The sequence below is a fragment of the Bactrocera dorsalis genome, chromosome 4 (genome assembly GCF_023373825.1).
Source record: "Bactrocera dorsalis isolate Fly_Bdor chromosome 4, ASM2337382v1, whole genome shotgun sequence".
In the NCBI taxonomy this organism is placed as follows: domain Eukaryota; kingdom Metazoa; phylum Arthropoda; class Insecta; order Diptera; family Tephritidae; genus Bactrocera; species Bactrocera dorsalis.
The window spans coordinates 30,242,577-30,268,713 of record NC_064306.1 but is presented as its reverse complement, the minus strand read 5'-3'; the positions used below and the strand labels follow the sequence as shown (position 1 = coordinate 30,268,713).

Below are 26,137 nucleotides of genomic sequence, written 5' to 3'. Positions count from 1 at the left end.
ACCATACGTGGATAATTTGTAAGTAAGACCTACTTATATTAAGCCTCACTTATCTCATTACAATCGGATTGTGATCGTATTTTGAACGTAATCGTTGAAGTTTCTGATTGTATACTTGGAAACGTGTATTTCTTCGTCGTGTTAAATAATGTAATGTAATTTAATTACATCTTCTAGTTGATTATAAATAATATTTTATTTTTTGTCTATATAATCCCTCACTAAGCAAAGCTTTAATGTCAAAGTGGGATTTGTTCTCGTATAAGAGTTCAACAATACAAGAAACGTCTACTCGAAAATAACACTACATTGACTTATTTAAGTTAATTACGAAATTACAAACAAAAAATATAAATTTATGTTTTTATGAACTTACTTTTTCTCAATTTTTTAAATGTAGTAATTTAATACAATTAAAGAAAATATATAAATATTTAATATAAGTTCAATAATAAACAACATATTTTTTTCCATTCGTTTATTTCAAATTTGCTAAGTAAACTTTCAGTCAAATAAGTGGCAGCACTATATTTGATATTCAACATGACGCTGAGTTGTTCACCAACTGCCGCTATTTTTCCTCTTCCTTTGCTAAATGTCAAAAAGTTCCGGTTTGAAACTTCGTTTAAGTGAAAAAATGTCGTGCGTTTGGATTTTAATATAAATATATTTGTCTTTAGATCATAAATATATACCAATTAATATTAATACAATTAACACAGCCAACGCGATGCCGATGAGCCAAAACTTCTTCTGCAAAGCAAAATGTAAAAGGTAAAAAACACATTAATTTTAACGCTCAACTGTAACTAACCTTTAAAGCTTTCTTTTTCAGCGATTCCGCTTTTTCCAGCTTATGCTGACCTTTGTCCACAAAGTGTGTCGCTTGCTGCGCAACAAATTCAACGCGATTTATCGTTTCACTCTGAAAATAAACAATAATATGAATATAGAGTAGTTGGCAAGGGCAGATTAAATCGCCGCTGTTATTGTTGTTGTACGCACCTGTTCCATTACGAGTGTTTGTATGCGCAGGAATAAGGCGTGCACATCTTCAATGGACTTTTCCAGTTTCTTAAGCTCATTGAAGCGATCCATTAAATCACGAAGTGTGCGTCGTTCATTTTCGGTTTCTTCTAGAATCTGTAAACAAAATACAACAATAATGTTAATGCATTAGTGTAAAGCGATAGTGAGTAGGGATAAAACTGAGAGAGCATAGTGTTTGTGTAAAATGACAGCAGAAGTGTTATTGTAAAGCGATATCGAAAAGTAATAATGAAAAGTATTCATTTATGAGATATGTAGGTTAAATATTGATGAAAAGTGTTAGTGAAATGTGATATTGAAAAGTGTTAGTGAAAAGTGATAGCGAAAAGTGTTAGTGAAAAGTGTTTTAGTCAAAAGTGTTGGTGTAAAACTGTTCCTGCAAAGTGTTAGTGTAAAATATTAGTGAAAAATATTAGTGTAGCGTGGGCGTGTGTGCATAAGTTTATATTCGACTTACATTGCCAACAAAAAGGTTCGTCGTCTTATTTGCTATCAGTTCTTCAATTTCTTCTTCGGTGGAATTGCAGTTCACTAAAGGTGGGTGAGTAATAAAACTTTAATATATCCATATGTACATTAATTATTCAAACTTCAAATATTTTTTATTTTAAAATACCAAAAATCTTAATTAAAAATAATATTGATTTTTTTTAAACCCAAATACCTGGTAAAAAATTAAAATAATTAAAATAAAATAATAAATTTTTAATTCCAAAAATTAAATTAAATTTTATGTAATTTTAGTCAGAAATATTTTTTTTCATTTTTATTTTTTATTTAATCTAAAATACCCGTTAAAAAAATTAAAAATTAATTTTATTAATTAAAAGTTAATTTTTTGTCTCAAAAGTCGGATGAAATTTAATAGATTTTCAGGTAGAAATTGTTTTTTCTTTTGTATTCCTTTTCCTTCCATTTTTATTTGAAAAATATTGTTTATTTTTAACTTCAATTTTTAAATTAAGCAATATTTGCTTTATTTTTATTCTGATTCTGGGGTCAGAAATTAGTTTTTTTTTTATTAATTAATTAATTTTTCCTTCCATTTCTTAAGTGCCATACCCACTTGAGAATAAAAAAAATCGATTTTTTGCATATTTGAATATATTATCCAAAAATTTCATGTTGATCCAGCAAATAGTTTCGGAGATATAAATTTAAAGTTTTCTTTCTCGAAATGGTGTTTTTTAGAGCCGGTGAGAAAAATTTCTTCGAAACAACTGTACCGATCATCGAAAATTTCCCACGACCTTACTTGTTATATTTCTTAGGTAATGATGGAAGAACCACTCAAAATTTTGGTGACTTCTCAAAAAGAGTTGGTTTTTAAGAGTAAATTCACAGTTCAGACTGTTTTAAAGATCTTAATCTGTCTGCATCTATTGTTCAATATTTTTTTGATGTTTGGGTTTGAAATAGTTTTAGGCAGGAAAATCTTCCTCATCGCCAGACATGTTTTTTTTCGCGGCCGTTCTAGATATCGGCTAGTAAATATCTTAATTATATATCTTATTTAATATTTCGGTATTAAAAATTAAGTATTCAATTTTGAACTAAATTTTTTAATTAGACAATCCCATACCCTGAATATATTATTAATTTATTATAATTGTGTATTTATGAAGCTAATCAAATCGCAGTACTTACTGATTTTCGAATGCATTTCCAGATTTTTCTTTAGCTTGCGTTCGTATAATTGCAGGAACTCTTCATTTTTCGTCCATATTTGTATATAACTCTGATAGAGACCATAGAAGAGCGTTCGCTTCATGCGCGCCTCCAATGTGAAATCGTTCTCAGGCGGCATGTTCGCTTTGAATTCTTTGAATTTGTTCATCAGCTGATTACCCATTTTTAAATTCTGTGTGCGCAGTTCATCCATTTCCTTTTCTGTGAGAATTGAAAGTGCAAATGTTGTATATGGTTAGTTGCCATATTATTGTTTTCTATGTTCCATGCAAATACATATGTATGTACATGTGTTTTTGTATTAACATACCATTGAAATTTCGTATATTTATTGTTTGCACCATTCGACTCATTGTCTCCAAATTGGCGGAGATTTGTGCCAATTGTACTCGTATCTCCGAATACTGCAATTAAGTAGAAATATTGTTATTAAATAATTGAATCAAATAATGTTTAAATATTGAAGTAGTTGATTAGCTTTTAAAATATTTGTCTCAAGTAGTCGAGAGATTTTCTATTAATTCATAAAAGTTTTTGTAAATCTTTACATAGTTTTAATCGTATTCGGGATTTTTATACCCTGAAAAGGGTATACATTAAGTTTGCTACGACGTTTGTAATACCCAGCAAGAAATATCAAAGACCTGTTAAAATATATCTGTATATTTATCTAAATAAATGATCAGTGTGATAAACACAGTCGATTTAGCAATGTCTGTTTGTTTGTCAATCACTGGTCTGTTAGCTTTGAGATATCGAGCTATTCGAACCGATAACTACGATTATATATCTGCTATACAAACTGAACGCTCAGAATAAAGTTTTTGTATGAAAAACTTTTAGAAATATTTGGCAGAGTTTATTGTCCAAGGCTTAGTGGTTGAAATAGTTTTATCCACTAGGATGTATAAGATCGTAGACATACATCTCTTCTCATTTGAAGGCTCTCGGTTTCAATCTGTTGATAAAGTGAAAACTTTTATGGAGACCAAATATTGAATAGAGACTAAGGAAAGCATCGATTGCCCTATGCTGCTGTAGAGGAGAGCCCTCTTCTAAATCTGTTCGCTGGAAATAATAATCTGAAGTCATCTGATTTCCATTCTATGATATGCTTTATTTCTCTAAAGTGTGTCGGGTATTCGGTTCTGCATGCGATTGGGCTTTCATTAATTGTTCTTCATACACTATATAGTATGTAATAAGGTCATATAGCCTTGCATTATAAGTAGTAAAATCCAAAAGTATTATATATCTTTTGCAAAAGCGAGGCTAGGTTAGAATATAACTAAAAAGAAAAGTGTCAATGACATATACAAATACATGTTAAATAAATGTCTATGTATGTGTTTGTATGTATGTATGTAATAATCTAAAAATATTGTTTGTGGACTCTAATTAACCAAAAAGCACAAAAAAGTCCAAGCAAAGCGAATTTTAATCGAGGAAATTAGTTTCGTAAACAATTAGCTTTCATAAATACAAACATACGCATATTTACTTATATATTATATTCACACATATGTATATACATATGTACATATATGTTTATTCACATGATTAATGCCCACACGTGCTCTACATATTTTATCATTTTATTTGTGCGCTGATTTTTTTTCTAATCTAAATGTAATGACAAATATACACAAGTAAGGAAGTTAGCCCTTCCGTCGCAGCCGACGCTTAGCTAGTTACTCTCACTTTATAAAGAAATAAAAGCGTGTGAAATATTTCGAAAACTGTAAAAAATGTATTATTGATTATTGTTTTAAATTCGTGTTCTAGATAATAAGTTATGATGCTTTAGTAGTAAAAAAACGACTTTAAGGGGCTATACCAGTGTGACGCATGAAAAATTTGCCGATTTTCGTGATTTTTTTTAAGAGAAACTACGCAATTGAATATTTCGAACTTTTTTGAACGTAATAAAGTACATTTTTAGCTATATTTTAAGATTTTTTTTTTACAAAAATGCTGAAAAATAACGGGGTTATGGGCTGTCTTCGGAGGGGCCAAAAAAAAGTGCCTCAACTGCTGGCATGATTCCGGCCGAATGAGTAGCTGAAACAAAAAAAATTCAAAATTTATATTAAACTTAAAAATTTTTCTAAACAACAATCAACTAAAATCTTTGAAAAATATCAAAAATTAAGAAAATGGCGTAATTAAAAAAAAAATCGTTTTTTACGAAAAAAATTGTCGTTTTTTTAATGACAAATTGATCAAAAAGATCGTAGTTCATTGTATGGCAAATGTATTCAAAAATACTCAGTTTTAATATGAAGTCGATCTGTCAATTTCTCGTTTAGTTATGATGTCAGCAATTTTGAAAAATGTCGTTTCGAGAAAGACGCGTTTAAAGTTTGCACCTCCGCAGCCTACTATAATGTATAAGAACTTGATTTCGATCGACAATTAGTATGGCAGCTTTATGCTATAGTTGTCAAAAATATGACAAATATGCAACTTTTAGGGGTGGAAATGGACATAGCAGATGGACATACTAACAGATAGATGGATATGTCTAAATCAACACAGCTTGTCACGCTGATCATTTATAACAGGTGATTTTTTTGAGGTTAGGATTTTCATGCATTAGTATTTGACAGATCACGTGGGATTTCAGACATGGTGTCAAAGAGAAAGATGCTCAGTATGCTTTGACATTTCATCATGAATAGACTTACTAACGAGCAACGCTTGCAAATCATTGAATTTTATTACCAAAATCAGTGTTCGGTTCGAAATGTGTTTCGCGCTTTACGTCCGATTTATGGTCTACATAATCGACCAAGTGAGCAAACAATTAATGCGATTGTGACCAAGTTTCGCACTCAGTTTACTTTATTGGACATTAAACCAACCACACGAATGCGTACAGTGCGTACAGAAGAGAATATTGCGTCTGTTTCTGAGAGTGTGGCTGAAGACCGTGAAATGTCGATTCGTCGCCGTTCGCAGCAATTGGGTTTGTGTTATTCGACCACATGGAAGATTTTACGCAAAGATCTTGGTGTAAAACCGTATAAAATACAGCTCGTGCAAGAACTGAAGCCGAACGATCTGCCACAACGTCGAATTTTCAGTGAATGGGCCCTAGAAAAGTTGGCAGAAAATCCGCTTTTTTATCGACAAATTTTGTTCAGCGATGAGGCTCATTTCTGGTTGAATGGCTACGTAAATAAGCAAAATTGCAGCATTTGGGGTGAAGAGCAACCAGAAGCCGTTCAAGAACTGCCCATGCATCCCGAAAAATGCACTGTTTGGTGTGGTTTGTACGCTGGTGGAATCATTGGACCTTATTTTTTCAAAGATGCTGTTGGACGCAACGTTACGGTGAATGGCGATCGCTATCGTTCGATGCTAACAAACTTTTTGTTGCCAAAAATGGAAGAACTGAACTTGGTTGACATGTGGTTTCAACAAGATGGCGCTCAAGAAATGGACCCGTAAGTTGGCCACCAAGATCATGCGATTTAACGCCTTTAGACTATTTTTTGTGGGGCTACGTCAAGTCTAAAGTCTACAGAAATAAGCCAGCAACTATTCCAGCTTTGGAAGACAACATTTCCGAAGAAATTCGGGTTATTCCGGCCGAAATGCTCGAAAAAGTTGCCCAAAATTGGACTTTCCGAATGGACCACCTAAGACGCAGCCGCGGTCAACATTTAAATGAAATTATCTTCAAAAAGTAAATGTCATGAACCAATCTAACGTTTCAAATAAAGAACCGATGAGATTTTGCAAATTTTTATGCGTTTTTTTTTAAAAAAAGTTATCAAGCTCTTAAAAAATCACCCTTTACAAGTATATATTTTTATAGGGTATCTGGGTATTACATACTGCGTAATATATCCTGTTCAGGGTATAAAAATCAAAATTAAAATTTTCATTATATCAGGCCCGTAGCCAGCTTTTCATTTCGGAGGGGGCTGAAGTAAAAACATATATAAACTTTGAATTTTCTGTTTATTAAAAAAAACAATATAAATTCATATACGTATTACTTAAATTATTTGGTAGTTGTAACTTAAATAAGTAATATTTTTCTTTTCTTCTTGTTTGCCATATCATTAATTACTTCATCTGGATCTATTTTAATATCCCAGTGCACTGCAATAACAGCAAGTGCACTCAGCCGCTCATTGCCCATCACACTGCGTGGTAAAGTTTTTATTCTTTTTAAGGTTGAAGAAGTTCTTTCGAAGGAAGCGGTCCTCACTGGAAGAGTTGGTAAAATTGTAAGCAGGTAGTGAATATTTTTAAAATACGTTGCATCGCAATGTTGCAGTAATTTCAACACTTCTATGGTTGGATCTATTGTTGATAAGCTGGCACACCACAATCGATACTCTGATTTTAATGCTGTCATTGATATTTGCTTCTCGAAGTAAATAGTTAAATTTTTTGAATTCTTCGGCATTATCAATTGCAGCAAAACCTGCGAGTAGAATTTGAAATGATGAGAGTATATCCTCATTCACTAATAAACGTTCTGTCATGTTTTGAATCAGAGCATCAACGCATGGAATAAATCTTGTAACTCTGAAGTGGCTTTCAGGGGTTGTGCAAGGTGGATTAGCACGAGTAGTTTGACGCGAAGTCACTCTAGGCACTACAAGATCTATGTCAAAAAGATCTTTAGACATTTGTGATGCTGTTTGGAAAATATCGTTGAAAAAAACCATCCGCTGTTTCTCTTATCTGGTGCAGAGTTCTTATTAATTCTTTGGCTCGGTTCATTGCTGATACAAAATCCATAGATTTTTCTTGGAGTTACACAGACAGTGGCAGCGTTAAGCTGAACAATTGCTCACAGACGAATAGACTAAGCAAAAAATCGCTTTTCTCTACCGCTGCTAAGAAGGCTGATGCTTTAGACGAAATGGACCATGTCTTACTCGAAATTATTTGCAAACTTAGTACAATGAATTTGAAAAGCTCCACAAAGCTTATAATGCTTTCATGCCTTTCTATAAACCTTGTTTCACAAAGGCGAACAAGTCGTCTTTTTTTGCTTTCTGGTGCGTGCTTCTGTATAACGTCCTGGAAAGTTGTGTTTGCATTTGAATGGTTTCTAAATAAATTTGCTATTTCACTGACAATACCAAGGCAGTTCCGTATTGAAGGTAATGACATAGTATTAGAAAGCGCAAGGTTCAATCGGTGACTAGCGCAATGAACATATCGTGCTTTTGGATACAGTTGTCTTATCCTGGTTTGCACTCCACTTAAATGCCCTGATATGTTTGCTGCTCCGTCATATCCCTGGCCAACCAACTTCGCCATATCAAGATGGAGATCTGTACAACGCTTAAGTATGACTTTTGATAAGTTTTCAGTCACCGTCTAGTGTAGTTGCGTACGACTGTTATAGGTTTGAGCTGAGTTGTGTATAAGAGTTTCAAAAGATTCAGTCAGTGATAAATCTTTTTTATTTGCGATTTATTTAAAAAATTTCCTTATTTCGGGGGGGGCTTCAGCCCTCTAGGGCGCGCCCCCCCCCCCCCCCCCTGGCTACGTGCCTGCATTATATGGAGTTTAATTCTAAGGTTTAAGAATCATCACTTTCTATTAAGACCAATACATACATCATCTGGTTTAAATTTGACCTGGAATCTAACATTTTTTCCTCGATTGGCTTACTCTTATTATCACATACGAATCCTACTATCTGCATAAAAACGTTACACAAGTGTTTTGCGGAGTCTACTTTATTCAGAAAGTACATTTAGCGAAGATCGTGAAGTCTTCGAAAACTGTTTACAGGCGTGTATTTCATGCACCTCTCTGAAAGAGTATACCGTAAATTCGAAAAAATTGAAGAAAGGCACTCTTTCTTCAAACCATCAGAATGGTAGGAACTCAAAATCTTTTATGGGTCGACTTAATACATTTTAGTTAATATTTTGGGTATAAAGCATGAAGCCTGCTAGATTCGTACCAAAAGGCTTGAATATTTTGCAAAAACTACAATGAGTAGAAGTGACAAAAGAGATGCTTGACTACATAGCTGAGGGGCCTACATACATTAAAATGTCATTACTGGTAATAAGGGGTGGGCTTAGCGGATGGTGCTCCAAAAATGAGCTGAATTTGAAAAAACCAAAAATCGCTGATAGTCCTGAAGTCTATTCCAATCGAGACTGGTGACAAGTGAAGGAAAAATTAGACTGCATTGGTGGAAATTAATTCATTATAAAAATAAAGGATTATATTTCAAGGTTTCCTACATTTTTAAAGAAAAGAAACAGAAACTTCAAATTAAATTGGAAAGGTTCTTTATATATTTCCAAAGAATATTCTTTGGCATTTATTTTTTGAAGATTATTGAAGTAGCGGGTATAAGTGTGTGGATGTATGCATATGGAATTACATATGGAATTATGTCATTAATGAATCAATGACAATTGTCAATCTATCAATGAAGGGCATTATGGCCGAATGCGATAAAAAGTAAAAAAATAACACAATGTTATCTAAAGTACTCGTCACCTCAAGTGCGTGGTTGTATTTTATTTGAAAGAATTTAAAAGCAAAAATGAAACAAAATGGGTAAATGCTTCCCCACACGTTCGTATGTACATATGTATTTGCTTCCATAAATTGTAAGAATGCGAATGAGAAGTAAACACAAATTTACAGTTACAATGACGCAAATCTATTTGAATTAGATGCCAATTAATAACGAACATTTGCTACAAAAAATGATCGCCGCATCCAGAGAAATGCACATTTTTCTAATGAATTGCGAACGCTGCACATTTATGATAAATACGTACATACATATGTATTTGTAAATATATAGAAATTGGTATGTACGACGACGTGCATATGTTTTATAATTTCAATTGTTTTTATGAAGGTATCGACGCATGTGAGCAATAATTATTGGCAGAACGCTGCACCAATTTCAATAGACATTTACTTGAAGCAAAAGCACGTGCGCTTATGAATGTACTATATTAGGGCGGGTTGATTTACTGGGAGTCAAAAAACGAAAAATCGCGTATGCGGAAAATGGGCTACGGATCATTCTAAACAACTTTGCCCAATAGACTATGGGTCTGAAACCGGTTTCGAGTTATTTTTGGGTATTATAAAAATGACTTCGTAGCTCTAAGATATCTGAATGAGATTTAATACATTGGTGCATTTTGACTTTATGTTAATCACTTGTCGGTTTCGGACCAGATCGGATAACTATATGAAATATCTCCCACACAATTTATTATTCTGTTATTTCATATTTTGATTACCTGCCTTTAATTAAAAAGCTAAGAGCACGTAATTCAGCAGAATTGCACTCCAGTACATACTTAACAATGGCAGTGAAAATAATATATTCGATTTTATAGAAAAAAAATCTACCCGGTCTAATGTAGACCAAAAAATAAGGTGACATTTGAATTTAACTGCGCGCGTCGAAGGATTTGGAGAATCATTTTTTTTTTTAGGCTGGTAGTACTGTCAGTCACATTTACTCGTATGTCAAATTTCATGTCAAAATATTTATTAGTGTTTGAGATACGTGTCGTTTTGTGAGCTGCTAAAAGTGAGTTTTTCGTTTTTTGCGATGTCGAAATTTGTTGAGCAAAGAATTTGCATTAAATTTTGTTTACGGAATCAATTTTCTGCTGCGGATACGTTGAGGATGGTGCAGAAAGCCTTTGGTGATGAGGCTATGTCTAAAAAAAATGTTTACAAGTGGTATAGTGAGTTCCAAGCCGGCCGTGAACGTGTCGAAGACGAAGAGCGTCCAGGGCGACCATCAACCTCAACCGACGAAGCTCACGTTCAACAAATCAAAGATTTGGTGTTGAAAAACCGTCGATTAACAATTAGAGACTTTGCTGATGAAGTTGGCATATCGAAAGGCTCAGCCAATATCATTTTGAAAGATGTTTTGTGCCTCAGGCGCGTCAAATCTCGACTGGTACCGAACACATTGAATTTTTTGGAAAAAAGGCGTAGCGTTGAAGTGTATGAAACGATGCTTTCCGACTACAGGGGTGTCATGAAATGCATTATAACTGGCGATGAGACTTGGATCTATGCTTACGACCCCGAAACAACCGATCAATCGAGCGAATATCGTGCCAAAAGAGAGCCGAGACCAAAAAAATTGCGCCAAAGTCGCTCAAAAATCAAGGTCATGTTGACTGTTTTCTTCGCTTATCGCGGTGTTGTGCATTATGAATTCCTTCCAACCGGTCAAACAGTCAACAAGGAATATTATTTGAACGTTATGCGTCGTTTGCGTAACGCTATCCCCCTAAAAAGGCCGGAATTGTGGAAAGACAATTCTTGGTTTTTACACCACGATAATGCACCATTCCATACTGCCCTTGTAATTCGTGATCATTTCGCCAAAAACTCAACCCATATCGTTCCGCAACCACCGTATTCACCTGATCTGGCGCCGTGCGACTTCTGGCTGTTCACCAAGCTCAAAAGACCGCTCCGGGGACACCGTTTTTATACGATAGAGGAGATTCAAGCCGCAACGAAGACGGAACTGAAGGCCATCCCGGAAAGTGACTACAACCAGTGTTTCGAAGATTGGAAAATCCGTTGGCATGAGTGCATTGCGTCGCGAGAGGAATACTTTGAAGGGGATGAAATTGATTTGGAAGAATCAATAAAGAATTTTCAAAATAAATACAATGTCACCTTATTTTTTGGGCACATTAGCTGTGCCTATCTGTGTATATGCATATACTACATATGTTTTGGCTGCTACGTGAGAAAAGTTTCTAATTTCTCCAGATACAAAGTAATTGATGAAAAGTGGACTCGTTAAAGCATTCTAAAACTGCGGTGTAAAGGGTGCGCTTCTCAGAAAGTTATGTATAGTTCCATAGAAACGGTCGAGAATGTTTCTGTCGTGCTGCTTTGCTGCAATAAAAGCGGGTAATTAGTAGTACTTAGGTGTGGTTTTAAGGCTGGTGTAATGTTTTGTTATTACCACTTTTAACATTTTTCTTTATAAAAGTAGTTATTCATAAATTTTCATAAACATCGCAGTATTTAAGATACATATGTATATATTTTTGAGCCTAAGTTTAAGCCTAAGTTAAGTTAGAGTTATTTTATAACAGCAATTTTCTTAGTGGATATATAATTTGAGTCAAATTATAATATAATCCAATGGAATTTCTGGTGAAAAAGTATTTTTTTCAATGGTAACTTAGGGGTATTCGAGTCTAGAAATTTGATTTTTTTAAATTCAAATTATTTCCGAAATTATAGTGTCGTGGCATCAGGATCGGTAAACGTTAACATAAAAATTCAAGCGCGTTTTTTCTCCAAACTACTTGTTTCGAATAAATTTGCCACAATATCTCAAGTTCGAATCAGCCAATTTAATTGATATTCTGTGATTCAATGTTCTCGTATCACATGAAGCAACAATCGTCAAAAAATGAGTGAAAAACTCGACCTTTATTTTTAAGTGTCACCATTTTGTGAAAAATATTTTTTTTTTTGCAGCTTCTTGAGGTATTGACATTCGCACTTGTCAAGATTCCATCATTGTTTTATTTTTTCAAAGACAGGGCAGAAGTTTCAAATGCGTTCTTAACGCATATTAATTTTTTTCTTTTAGTTTTATGTAAAAATATCAAATGTTTTTATTTATCAATTGCCAAAAAACTTTCGAAATTCGGGTCACTAATACCCCTTCAATATGAAGAAAATCTCGAAATTCATCCTATATTTATGGAACTTTATATTGTTACATGTTTCCTGATGAAATAGGAGATCGAAAGACACCTCATTTAATCCCTATTTCAGTCTACTTCGTTCATTTGAAAAAAAAAAAATAAAATAAAATAAATGTAAAAATCGATTGGTACTCTTGGGACGAAGAACACGCTTATGGCGCCAAAAAAAAAAAATAATAAAAAAAAAAAAACAAGTACAAGGGTATATGTCCAAATTGTTATAAAATTAGTTAGCGTTACTTAGGAATTCATAATTTTTTATTTTTCGGTTTAAATTTATCTGTTATGATTGATCTTATCTGAGTAATCTGCGTCGAGCGACGGTACTTGAGTTCTACTCTTTTTAAAGTGTAGAGTACCATGGTACAGTTATAAATGATACAAAAGCAAATAAAAGCTTTATGTGACGTATATATATTTTATGACATTATTGGTATATAATTTTAAGCAATTTTAAGTAGAGTCCATCGGCAAAAATATTCTGTGATTTGTAGGATTTGGTTGTTGATGGATTGGCTTTTGGCGAGCACTTTTGTCGTATCGAATTGGGTTCGCTTTGTACCTTCTCTAGCTCAAATTATACTTATAGCTCTTATTCAATTAAGAAAAATATTTCGCACAAATGAGTTTTTCTATGTACATATATATGTACATATATGCAATATAGCTTCAGGAGCAATAAAAATTATTTATAATACTTGAAGCAGCTTAGCAACTGCTGATAAGCCTGCATATTCCAGTGCACAGCGAGAGTTGCCACTTATACTAATTTCTTTCAAAAATTATACTAAAATAATTAACTTTGAATGTTTATGGAATCAATCGCCAAACCGAACTATGAAGGCTCTTTCTTTGCTCATACACTTACTGACTATTGCAGTGTTTTCCAAGCCGAGTGGCAGCCATTAATGTAACAGTAGATTTATTGCTCCGGAATGCAGCCCCCTTCAGAGAAGTGACCATTCACTCAGATAGAAGAGCGGCGATACTAGTCTTGCACTCATTTACAGTGCATTCAGTATTGGTCAAGGAGTGCCTAACCACGCTACCAATAGCATCAAGTATCTTTGTGATAAAACAGATATATGTATGTGCCAGGCCACAGCGGAATCGCAGGAAATTGTAAAGCTAGCAAGGAAAGGCATCCTAGAAACGCTATTGGTAGAATGTGAGCGGGTTGGTGCTGAGCTTTACGGAAGCTTGGCCAGCGCTGGCCACCATCGGTACATACACTGTCGCAAAAACCTTTTGGCCCAAGATCGATCGCAAGAGATTTAGTGATCTCTTTGCCTTCAGTAAGGCTAGCCTCTCCCTAGTTTAGAAAACAATTCAATTCTCCATAAGTGGCAACACTGATAGTCACCCTCAGGTGTGACACGCACACATACACATCTTTATATACAATGACACACTTAAGTAAAGCATATGCATTCTCCTAAGAGTACTCACATATCCGCTAAGTGCATATGCAAACAAACACACACGCACCAACACACAGACACTTTACTTGTTCTTTGAAGAACAATGCTCTAAAATGTGTGCTAATTATACAATTTAGGAGCATGCAAATTTGTTTGCTGCTTTTTCATGGGTTAAATGATATGAAAGCGCAAAATGAGGCCAAATTTATAAATGAGAAAATAATTAGCGCTTAAAAAAGTTATCAAAGTGTTTGGGGAAAATGTAATAACAAATTACTAGAAATATATAATAAAAAATATTGTGGAGTTAGAAACAAAAAATTAAGAAAAATATATATATAAAATCAAAATAAAAAAAATTATAAATCAACTTAGTATAATATAACGTGATAAAAACGACAATTTACAAGAAATATAAAACAAAAATAATATTATGAGCTCAAAAAATTTAATAAAAATATAATTATCTCATAGAAATTAATAAAAAATTATAATTTTGAATTTAGAAGTTATCTAAAACCGTTTTTAAAATATTAATTAAAAAATAAAAGATTACAGAATCTTCGAAATTGAAAAAAATATTATAAAGTTAAATTTTGTTAATTAAAAATACAAAAATCAAAGTAAAATTAGAATGAAAGTTAGAAACATAAAACCAAAAAAATAAAGGTAGGCAAACTCAAAAACAAAAATATTTAAATTATAAATGATAACTTCAAACAAAAAATATGAAATTTTGGTATAAGAAGTTGTTGCACATTATAAAATTAATAAAAAAATAATAAAAAAAATACAGTGTATACATCATGAAAAAGAAAAATGGAATTAAAAATCGTATAACATTTATTCTTTTATTAAAAATATGAAAATCAAATAAAAATGTGGATGAAAGAAAACTTAAAAAAAAAAAACATAAATATTTAAATTTTAATTTTATATAAAAAAAATTGTTTGTGTAAATTTTCAAATATTATAAAATTAATTAAATGATACAAAATTTTAGAATAATTATATTTAAATATTCAAATTAATAACGTGTCATCCAAGTAGAGATACTTTTTTCAATAGCCTTTTTTTGACGCGTGAGTCGTGTCAAGCTGTCATGTTATTTTTGTTCAGTATTGTTTGGCATTTCATCGTTCAACTTTATTATGGAAATTAACGTTCTGTAAAGAATGTGCTCCGCGCACTTCGCTCAACTTATGGTCAACATAATCGGCCTACTGAGTGTACTCAGAGCAACACTGTCACCCATCTTGAGACCCAGCATTCATAATTGAATAACATTCAACCGAGGGGATCACGTATAGCACATAGTCATGAAATTATAGCAACTGTAGTTAAGAGTGTAACTCGGACTCACGTATGAAACAACTTAGCGCATTTTACGTCGAGATCTTAAAAAAAGGCGTACAAAATACAGTTTATGCAAGAACAGAAGCTGCTTGATCTTCCCAAGCGACAATGGTTTGCTCTATGGGTTCTTGGAAAATTCCAAGAAGATCCAACGTTTTCGAGTAAAATTTTGTTCAGTGATGAGGCCCATTTCTGGCTCAATGGGTATGTAAATAAGCGAAATTACCACGTTTGGGACGAAGAGCAACCCGAAAAGATTCAAGAGCTGTCATTTCATTCAGAAAAAATAACGGTTTGGTATGATTTGGGGGCCGGTGAAATCATTGGTGCATATTTCTTCAAAAATGTTCCGGTGAAAAAGTAACCGTCAACGGCGACCGCTATTGCGCCATGATAAACGACTGTTTGATGTTTGAAATTGAAGCTCGTGATTTCGGCAATATTTGGTTTCAACAAGACGGCGCCACATCGCATCAATCAATGGATTTATTGAGAGAACACTTCGGTGAGCAGATAATTTCACGTTATGAGCCGGTCGATTGGTCACCAAGATCATGTGATATCACACTGTTAGACCGTTTCCTGTGGGGATATGTAAAGTTTAAAGCCTATGCGGACAATCCTGCTTTGATTCAGGCCTTGGAGCCAATCATCGCGAGTGTCATTCGTCGGTTACCAGTTGAAATGATCGAACGAGTAATCAGAAATTGGACTCAACGGATGGACCATATAAGACGTAGCCGAGACCAACATTCGAATGAAATAATCTTCAAAAAATAAATGCCAAAGAATGTTCTTTCGAATGATAATAAACATTCCCCATTATATTTGAAGATTCTGTGTTTTTCTTTAAAACGGTGGGGAACCTTGAATAGATCACTCTTTATGACAAAGTATCATTAAAAAAAAATACATAAATAGAAAGAAATGAAAAAATAAAAACATAATAAATAAAAATATCAATGAAATCAAAAGAGTGCGCAGATGAAGTAAATTTGAAAAAAAAAAAAAAATAAATTATAACTCTGCGATGCGATTATTAAACTCGCAAGGAGGCAAATACATAACAATATATACCATACCTATATATGTATAAGAAAGATATTTGCATTCTAACACATAGTCACTTAATATGTAAATATAAACTTATATATGTATATAAATATGTATGTAGGTGGGCCTATCAGCTTAAGCAAGTTTAATAGCGCCTATCAATAAGTAAACCACACTGTTATTGTCTTTCTGGAAGATGATTTCTTTGTTAGACGAGCCGACTTTAAGAAGTTCCCTACACTTTTAAACACATATGTACACATACAGTACATATATGTATACCTACATATATACATACATTTGCATAGACAATTGTGCACACAGTTTTCTAGCCTTGTCTTTGGAGCCATCTTGCACTTTAAATATTCGCTTGTATAATATTTTTTTTTTGTTTTGATTTATAAGTAAATTTATTTACCGGATTGAGTATGGCGTCCATGGGTGCACTCATCTCTGCGAATTTGAGCTCGACGTTGCTGGAGCGCTGAAATAATGCCGAACCATTCGTGCCGGAGACGGTAGACAACACGCTGCTAGAGCGCTGCGAAAACAAATAAAATATTTGTTAAACAAACCATGAAAAGTAAACAATTTTTTATTATTAAATCCATTTAAATTAATAATTAAATTCATTTAATGCAATAATTAAATGTTACAAATTTCAAATTTCGACCCCAATTCACTCACAAATAATGTCTCAATCACACACACACTAACCGCTTTTATGTTTGTTTTTGTTTTCAACTCTGTCAATGATCAGCTGATGCGCCTTGTCTTCATACAATTACGGTCTAACGGTGTCCGTCAGTCTGCAGCTGATTGCTATCAATTTGTTTGCGCGATTATCGAACATGAGACCAATGCAATTGAAAAAGCACCGATTTACTGATTTCTTTGCAAAACAAAAAAAAATGGTTTTAATATTCAAATAAGAGCAAAACACGTCCGCCCTGCCGATGGTGCTGCCAAATCTGCGCAATTTGCGCCTACCACTGCCGTTACTCACTGCTGTTAGCCATATTTTCTGCTGGCTGCAAGCGCTAAGTGCTCTACTGATTGTCGCCGTACTCTCTGTGTGCGCCGATGTGACTCGTTTGCTTGTTTGTTGTTGGCTGTTTTTACGTTTGCACGCGCTTCCACCCTTCCTGTTGCCAATTACGCTTACCCACCACACAATCATATGTACTTTTAGACGTGCAATTAAATTTACACCTACGAATGGTGTTGCCACTTTTTCATACAACTTTCTGAAGTTCATGGATTTTGGTATTATATTTTTGCCGTTTTGAACAAGAAGAAGTAGTGTCATATAGTTAGTTGTTTCATAACGGAACCAAAATTTTGCTAACTTCTAAGCAGAATTTTCAACTTTTCTGTGGAAATTAAGTGCTGTGACATAACGGTGAAGAAGCACAGTCTCAAAGACATAGAAGCGATGTCAAATCTTCAAGAGACCTAGGTAGGATGTAAGCTGCATGATGTTGTCTCTTGATTCCAATCGCTGAGTTATGTCCTTTCAATTTTGGTTGACTTCAGATCTTTCTTGCAAATTAGACTAGTGATCTCATGTCTTGCGTAGAAAACGTTCTTCCGTCCGTTTGAAGGCAAGCAAAAGTGAGAAGGCGAACCATCCTTCCCCAGGGTTGTGCGCTGCTTGTAGACGAATCTTCAAGATTCACTACCTTTTGCTTAAACTAACCTCTGGACATGTTTACCTTTGCTATTGCTTACTGTGTGAAGACTGTCGCGCTAGTACTGTTTCAAAAGTTTTACTACGAACTGAGTTTCTACTTATGAGCTCATTGGTTAAGACTTATGAGCTTTGTGATCTCCAATGGCTTCGGATTATTTACTGCTAACCCGAAAACACTTACATATTTTCAAAACGATCTCTATGAGATCTTATGATCACTGAATTCGACAGGAACATGGTAAAGAAAACCAAAACCCGATGAAACGAGCTACCTGAGTGCAAAACTGCAAAGTCATATATAAAATGGTAGATCTGAGGTTCACAAAACTACTGGCATTCGATAGAAGAGATTGTAGGAACATGATGGGAATACTAACTGTCTGGTGGCGACTCACGCCCGAAGGATGGGGCTAACAGATCGAGAAAACTGCAGGAAGTGTCTAGAGCAGGGCACCAGCGAAACATTGGGCACCATCGCATTAGCGAGACTACGCTATAAGTATCTGGGGTCCCTACGGCATGATACACTGGAAGAGGTATCGATAGTGAGGCCGCAGAGTCTGTAAGAACTCGCGTGTAGCGCAGGCATCCTAAAGAATGATTACTCGTCGTGCACCTACCATCTGAACTTCATCTGGCATCGCAAACTACCAAAACTACTCAATGCGTAGCTTATTGGCCTACTAAATTAACCTAAACTAATCTATGATCACTAGCGGCCCCATTAACTTAAACCTAGTAATGTTAGGAGAGAAGCAAAGAAGCTCAAGAAAAATATTATTATTTTAAGAGCTAGCCCACATTGCTATATATAAATAAATATTTCAAAATTTTAACACCAAAGACCTAAAAGGTCAAAGAAGTTATCGAGCATAGTTGCATATTTTCGACATTATTCCACTTTCAATTTGGTGGCAACACCGCTTAGATCTTTCTAACACTAATACCTACACACGCACACAGGCAATGCGTTGTTATCTGCACTCTCCCAACTCTCAAAACCCCACCGAAAATAATCTACCAACATACACATGCACTCATATTTTAGAGTGTTTGTGTGAATATGTGTGTGCTGAACTTACCTGTAGCAGCTCCGGCAGTCTGTCTTTAACCATTGTTGTTGCTGTTGTTGTTGTATACGAGGCAGCGCCGGCTGTTAATTAAATATTTTTGCTGTTTTCCTGTTGTTAATTCGTCGTCGTCGTCGTTGTTTTTGTTGTTAGCGTTGGCTGTTGTTATCACTGATAGTATTTTACGGCAAATTCGTTTTTGTTACGAAACGAATATTTACGCTCGTTGTTGACACTTTGGCTTTAAGACTGCGCCAAAACTGAGACGTTTTCATAAGAACACAAAAAACGCTCGTGAAGCGAGCAGCCACCCCTCTAAACAAATGCTATTAGTACTTTTTTAGTATTTTTTCGTGTTTTGCACTACTTTTTATAGATTTTATGAGTATTTAGATTTTGTGTATATAAACGCTCTATTGCACAACCATTTATAGCACTTTTTATCACTTGTCATATCTTTTATTTTTTAATGATAGCACATATTCCTCAGTTTTCTTATCTTTTTGGCGATTGCATATATTTAGACTTTATTTGCGTATCGAATATAGTTTCCTTGAGTCTGTAATTATTTTTATTTCCTTAAAATTATTCAGATTCTATAAAAACTAGTTTATAGTATACTATTGTGGGCAAAAAATAGTAAGATTTTTTTTAAATTTCGTGCCATAACCCATTCGTAAAAATATTGGCGCTTGCAGATCAAGACCGATTAATTGTCAGAGATCTTACTAGCATCATTGGAATATAGGAAAGATCAGTAAAAATCATTTTGAAAGATCTTTTGAGCCCAAAAAAAGTGGAAGCACGATTGGTTAACGTCTGTGAAACAATGCTTTTCGACCGCCGTGACGTCATGAAACGTATTATTATTAGAGATGAGTCTTGGATCTATGCTTACGACCCGGAAACACATGATCTCTCAATCGAATATCGTGGCAAAGGTGAGCAGAAACCGAAAAGGCTACGTAAAAGCAAGTCAAAAGTCAAGGTTATGTTGACAGTTTTTCTCGATTGTCGAGGTGGGTTCACTCTGCATTCCTTCCGACCGGCAAAACTGTCAACAACGAGTACTATTTGACTGTTTTGCGTCGTTTTCACGAAGCTATTCGTAAAAAGGATTAGAATTATTCGATTTTCGCCAAATTTTCATCCAATATCGTGCCGTATTCAACTGATTTAGTTCCTCGTTACTACGAGATTTTCAGTTTTAACAACTGTTTCGAGGATTGAAAAAAATTTTGGCTAATTTTATTACCTTCCCTCTAAGTAGTATAATGGCGTAAACACATGCAACTTAAGGCTGATAGATTACAAAAGTCGATGAAAAGACTCATAGTGTGGACAAAAGAAAAATTCTACGCATGATTTATTGATCTTTTTTGTATTGGCAACATCATAGATCAATACCATGTGTGTGCATTGTAATATACCATAGGCCTAAAAGTATTAATTTTCCTTAACAAATTTAAGGAGTGTAATCTTGGAAAGATAACAATCATGCTTACGAATAATTGCTTTAATACGTGATAAATGGTTTTTAATATTCCATTTATCAATGTGTTTGACAGCTCTTCGGAATAGATGTTATTCCATATTTGCGTATCAGATTAGTTTGAATTAATTCCAAGTTCCGACATAGCACTTTATTATCCAGGACTCACAGTATAAGATTGTCTAACATGGTTTTACCAAAATAAATTACAATATATATACTATATAGAACATTTTCTCAGTTGATATAACCTCACCGCTTGGAACAACAAACATTTATAAACATCCTAATTATTGTAAATATTTTCCGTTACCTACAAATTTGCTTATAATGAGTTTTTTTAAGAAATATTGGTATACTTATGTACATTAGCGCCTTATCAATGTTTACGAAGAGTCAATTACCATGCGAAATTAATGGATGACTTAATGACCTAATATTTTTGGTCACAAGTTGGAGCATTATTGCTTATATGGTATATTCTTTACATATTTGAATCACAGAGAACCGTTGCGGTGTGCGTGAATGATGATACAACACACTGACCTGCTTACTTTAAAATTGGTTTAGGCATAAATAGAGTGCTTTAACATGGTGGTTATAATTTTGATATTTTATCGGACGAAAATGAGAGCCAAATATGAATTTGTAAATGTAAGAAGTCAGAGTTTCAGCACAACCACGTTTTTTTGTGATTTGAGAAAAAAAAAAGTTATATAATGACGAAGCTTCCCTAGCCCAGCAAAAATCAATGATAAGAAACTATGTAATTCCACTACCAAAATACACAAAAAATAAATAAAATGTTTGTAATTATTCGTGTACGCAACTTATTTTAAACGCTTCACATTGATGCTCAACATTACTTATAATTCGTGTAGGGTATATAATGTGTGATGCCGGCTGAGTTCATTTAGTCTTATTGTGAAATCATTGAAAATATGACGAGTTGCATATAATATTTTTTACAAAGATGTGTTTTATGGCTAAGCAGCTTTGACAATGTTTGATCATACAATATTTTTTATTTACAAAAAAAAAAAAAAAAAAAAAACATAATAAATTGTTGCATTTTCTAATTTTGGATTCTTTTGTTAATTGAATTTAAATTTGCAGGTATTACATCATCTGATATTTGCTTTGATCAACATCGAGTATAACCTGATATGTTATACTATATACATTCGCTTTTTAATAAAAGTTAGCTATTCCGTTTCTAATGGTTCTATGTGCAAGTAACGGCTTTATTCGGAGAGTTGTAAATAATTTTTTTTTTGTATTGCGAAGCTTAAATAATTTTTAGATTAATTCCCTTTCAAACGGGTATCGTACTTTCTAGGGCAGCACAACGTTCAAGCTTTCACATTTGGCCAATATTCTATCCCGTTATGTTGGTATTTGTTTGAAGAAATCGTGGCCAAATTGCTTATTGAAAATTTGCCGGTATACTGTGTTTGAGCCCAAGTTTGCGGATATATAATATATATTCATATGTATAGTTGTGAGGACCATTTGGACAGACCACAGACCACAAGCAATTTGAATTGTTTTCGAATGACTAAAACATTTTATGTGTAGTGTTTTAATAACAGAAATCTACATGGAGGTTAGTCATCAAGCCCTGGTCTAGCCCAGCAGTGAAGAATGAAATTGAAGCCCTCGACCTGACACATAAATGGCGCCGCTGGCACGAAATCAATATGATTTGTATTTAGCCCTAATCTTCAAAAGGCGCGTGTATAAATTCGAAAGCTTTCGGATCATTAGTTTGTGAGTGAATCAACTTTTATTACCAAAAAATTAGTAGAAAGGAGTTTCAAGCAAAAAATTTGCTTGATGAGTTTCCGGACACCATCAACAGCTGCTATTAAATAGCTTCGTTACTACACCTTTTGAAGGACGAAATCGCTGAAAAACGACTTCATTTGAAGAAAAAGAAATGGCTATTTCACCAAGAAAATGCGCCGTGTCACAAGTCAGTGAAAACTGTGGCAAGTATCCATAAATTGAGCTGCGAAACACGCATCCACCGTATTCTCCAGATCTGTTTCCCAACGACTATTTCCTGTTGTCAGATGTCAAAAGAATGTTGGCTGAAATTTTCGTCAAATGAAGAGGTGATCGCCGAAACTGAGAGCTATTTTGAAGCACAAAACAAATTATACTATAGTTCTAATAGTTATAGGGTCGCTATAATCAGTGTATCACTCTTGAATGAACTAATGTGAGAAATTAGTGAAAATGGGAAGAAAATGGAAAACATAAAGTGTTCAGTGATTTTCTTTGGTTTTAGTTCTTCCTTGGACTTTGATCAAAAGCTTTGTAAATTTTGGTATAGATCTTACTCTCATTTAAGAATGAACAGCTACCTAAAATCCTCTCCAAGAAATTGGTGCTACTATAGGGTGATTGAATCTCTTGAAATACTCTGGTTAAGTACCCTTTATTTTAATTCAAGTCTATTAAAATCACCTAAAAGTAAAACGAAATGAGACTGTATGATTTCATATGTCCCTCTATGCGAACTAGTCCTTAATTTTTTGAATTTTGCACATGCTCTTTCCTCGCCAAAAAATTGCCCATATCGATCTTCCCAAGCGACATCGCTTTCTTCAATGGACTCTTAGAAGCTACCAAGAAGATCCGACATTTTCGAGCCAAATTTGTTCAGTGATGAGGCCCATTTTTGACTTAATGGTTATGTGTCTAGAAAAAACAACGGTTTGGTACGGTTTGTAGGCCGGTAGAATCATCGGTCCATATTCTTCAAAAATTCTACCGGTGAGAACGTAACCGTCAATGGCGACCGTTATCGCCATATACCATACCATAATAACCGACTATTTTATGCCTGAAATTGAAACTCGTGATCTCGGCGAAATTTGGGTTCAACGAGACGGCGCCACCTCCCACGCATGACATCAATCAATGGATTTATTGAGAGAACACTTTGTTGAGCAGAAAATTTCATATATTGGGTCAGTTGATTGCCCACCAAGATCGTGTGATATCACACCGTTGGACTTCTTCCCTGTGGGGATATGTAAAGTCTAAAGTCTCTGCGGACAATTCCGCTTCGTTCAAGATCTTGGAGCAGAACACCACGCGTGACATTCGCCAGTTACCAGTCGAAATGCTCGAACGTGTCATCACAAATTGGACTCAATGGATGGACCATTTGAGACGTCGCCGCGGCCAAAATTTGAGAGAGATAATCTTCAAAAAATAAATGCCAAAGAATGTTCTTTCGAAAGGTCAATAGTTAACATTCCCTATTAAATTTGAGGTGTTTGTGTTTTTTCTTTTAAAAAGTGGGGAACTTCGAAATGGATCACACTTTAGCTGGTAAACAAGTTCTTGTAAGAAATCTTTTATATTCGTTTATTTTATTTTGATATGTGTTTGTTCAGAGAAAAGTCATTACTGTTAATGCTTAAAGTTCAAAGTCAAGTCTGGCTTTTGTGGAAGGTTCAATAAGCAAGCAAAATTACAGCAATTCAAGCGAAATTAGTATGTATTTAATGCAAATCAGCATGACTTGAAGTGAACTTGTGTGAAGAGGTACTCGTTAAATATTTTAAAAATTTCTCTATGATTTATAATTATACTATTAAGTAATAAGTTTGCGATTTCCTTGCCTATTACCACAGAGCTATGAATGTAAAGGGGAAGTGTAGTGTGTTTATACTCGTATGTATGTCAGTACGTGGAGCTTTCGATTCACTCATCTAAACATTTACAAACGTTTGTATGTAGGTGTATGTGCATAAACGGAACGCTGTTGATAAATAGCATCCGAGATTTATTGTAGAGAGTATAAATTAATATAGCTTTGTAATTGTTGTTGTACTGAGCTCAGCAGTATCCATTAGTATTACGTCGTATACAGTATTTCTGCGGTTTTGCAAGTAACACCTGCTAGCAGCAGTTTCTTTTCAAATACGTCATTAGTCACACACACACACACAAACACGAATCTAATGTTTATTTAGCACTTGTTAGTAGTTAGATTAGACGCGCTAATTTCACTAGAATAACAGCATGAATCAGCTGATGTCACTAGAAAACCCATTACTTTGTATTTTTTTTTTAGTTTTAAGCAACATTTCATATTCTCTACTTGTTTTAATATTTAGTCAAATATATTTGTATGGAATTCGTTCTTTTCACTTTTTATTTTTTGAACTGAAATTTACTCGCGGCAAGGCGCTTAAGTTCTGAAATTGCCTGCAATTTGCCTCAAGCGCTCGGCGGCTTGGCGTGGCACGTACGCGCGATCACTGCCACAATCCACGCGATCAACGATCAGCGATCCGCGCTGACAGCTGTGGCTTACACATTACCTTGAAGCGATTATTCACTTGTGTTTTCCATATATTACGCTCGTTTATTTTTCTCTTTCTTCTTGCTACTGTCGGCGCATGCTTGCGCTAAGTATGTACGACCGCTGTGGCAGTCAGGCGCATGCTAGGATTAATTGTCGCCTTCTCTACGCCTTACTACGCCACGCTAGATAGATAAGTTAAATTGTCTTGTCACTCAGCCACTGTTGCGATAAGCGTACGCGCTCGCGCTACTTTCGCGAAATGATACATCAAAGTAGTTTTATATTAAATGGAAATTGAGGTAGCTGTGCGTTGTGTTGGACGGCCGCAAAAAACACGCGTCAGAAGTGTACTGAACGCGCTGAGCGCAAGGCGGTATTTGCTTGCCAGCCGCTCAGCGCTGTGCAGGCGCACGTCGCGATTGCGAATGCGCTGCTATGCGCGCCCGGCTTCAAGTAAGCGCTGGGGATGGCGGCGCTGTTGAAGTGTGTATTGTGCTGATTACGTATGTATGCAAGACGTTATTTGCGCGCCGCTGTTGCGTCAGCGGCTGTTATAGCGGCGCATTGAACGCCAGCGCATAGTATGTTTCGCTTTTTGTGGTTATCAATTATTAAAAATGTATACAATACATTCTTTGCGGTATTTTTGCCCACTTTGTTGTTGTTGCTTATATGGAGCGCCTCTATTTACACAGCGTTTTAGTATGTAAGGCGCGCTCTGTGCACAATGTTCTTTGTTGTTATCGCACTTTTTTCTTACTCATACTGAAATGATATGATTAGCACCGGCAAGCGGCGTAGACGCTGTCTGAAGTACGCGCGCGAGAGCGCGTTCTCCACTAAATCGACACAAAGTTCCTATGTTTAATTTCTCGAATAATTTATTTGCGTGCACGAAAAGTGAAGCGTTACCGCGCGCGCAACTGCTAACTTCGCGACACCGCTTAGAAAACATCAATGATAGCGTGTGCTTTTTTTCTCAGCTCAATTGCAATGGAAACTTGTACAGCGTGCGCGAAGGTTGTGGGTACCTATATATAGTACATTGTAATTGGTTGAATGACTTATTGAGTGTTCGCGCGCTTGCCATTACACTGTTGCTGTAATCGACGCGCGGCCGGTTTCGTATGCGCGCGTTGTGCCTTTGCAATTTGAACTCAATTCTGAAATCAAAATTTGTAATGCAAAAATATTTTCGCTTTTCTATTACGAATTTGCAAGTTTTTGTTGTTCTACGTGCGCATAGCCTGTTTGTTGGTCT

At 34.8% G+C, this 26,137-nt stretch overlaps 1 protein-coding gene across 7 annotated transcripts; it reads right to left on the bottom strand.

Annotated features, from left to right (window-relative positions):
* Positions 1-643: 643 nt before the first annotated feature.
* LOC105224218 (syntaxin-4) lies at positions 644-25,451 on the bottom strand. 7 transcript variants are annotated; one of them, XM_049456268.1, is made up of 9 exons: positions 24,893-25,451; positions 19,070-19,677; positions 16,713-16,835; positions 3,050-3,143; positions 2,698-2,940; positions 1,508-1,581; positions 1,006-1,143; positions 815-925; positions 644-753 (listed from the first exon to the last, which is right to left on the bottom strand). In XM_049456268.1, exons 2-9 carry the CDS (start codon positions 19,100-19,102, stop codon positions 682-684), a joined length of 888 nt encoding a protein of 295 aa, XP_049312225.1. In that variant the 5' UTR covers positions 19,103-19,677; positions 24,893-25,451; the 3' UTR covers positions 644-681. The 7 variants fall into 7 exon arrangements, with proteins under 7 accessions (XP_049312225.1, XP_049312226.1, XP_049312224.1 ...); XM_049456269.1 differs by having other exon boundaries at positions 19,070-19,653; XM_049456267.1 differs by having other exon boundaries at positions 19,070-19,635.
* Positions 25,452-26,137: the final 686 nt, after the last annotated feature.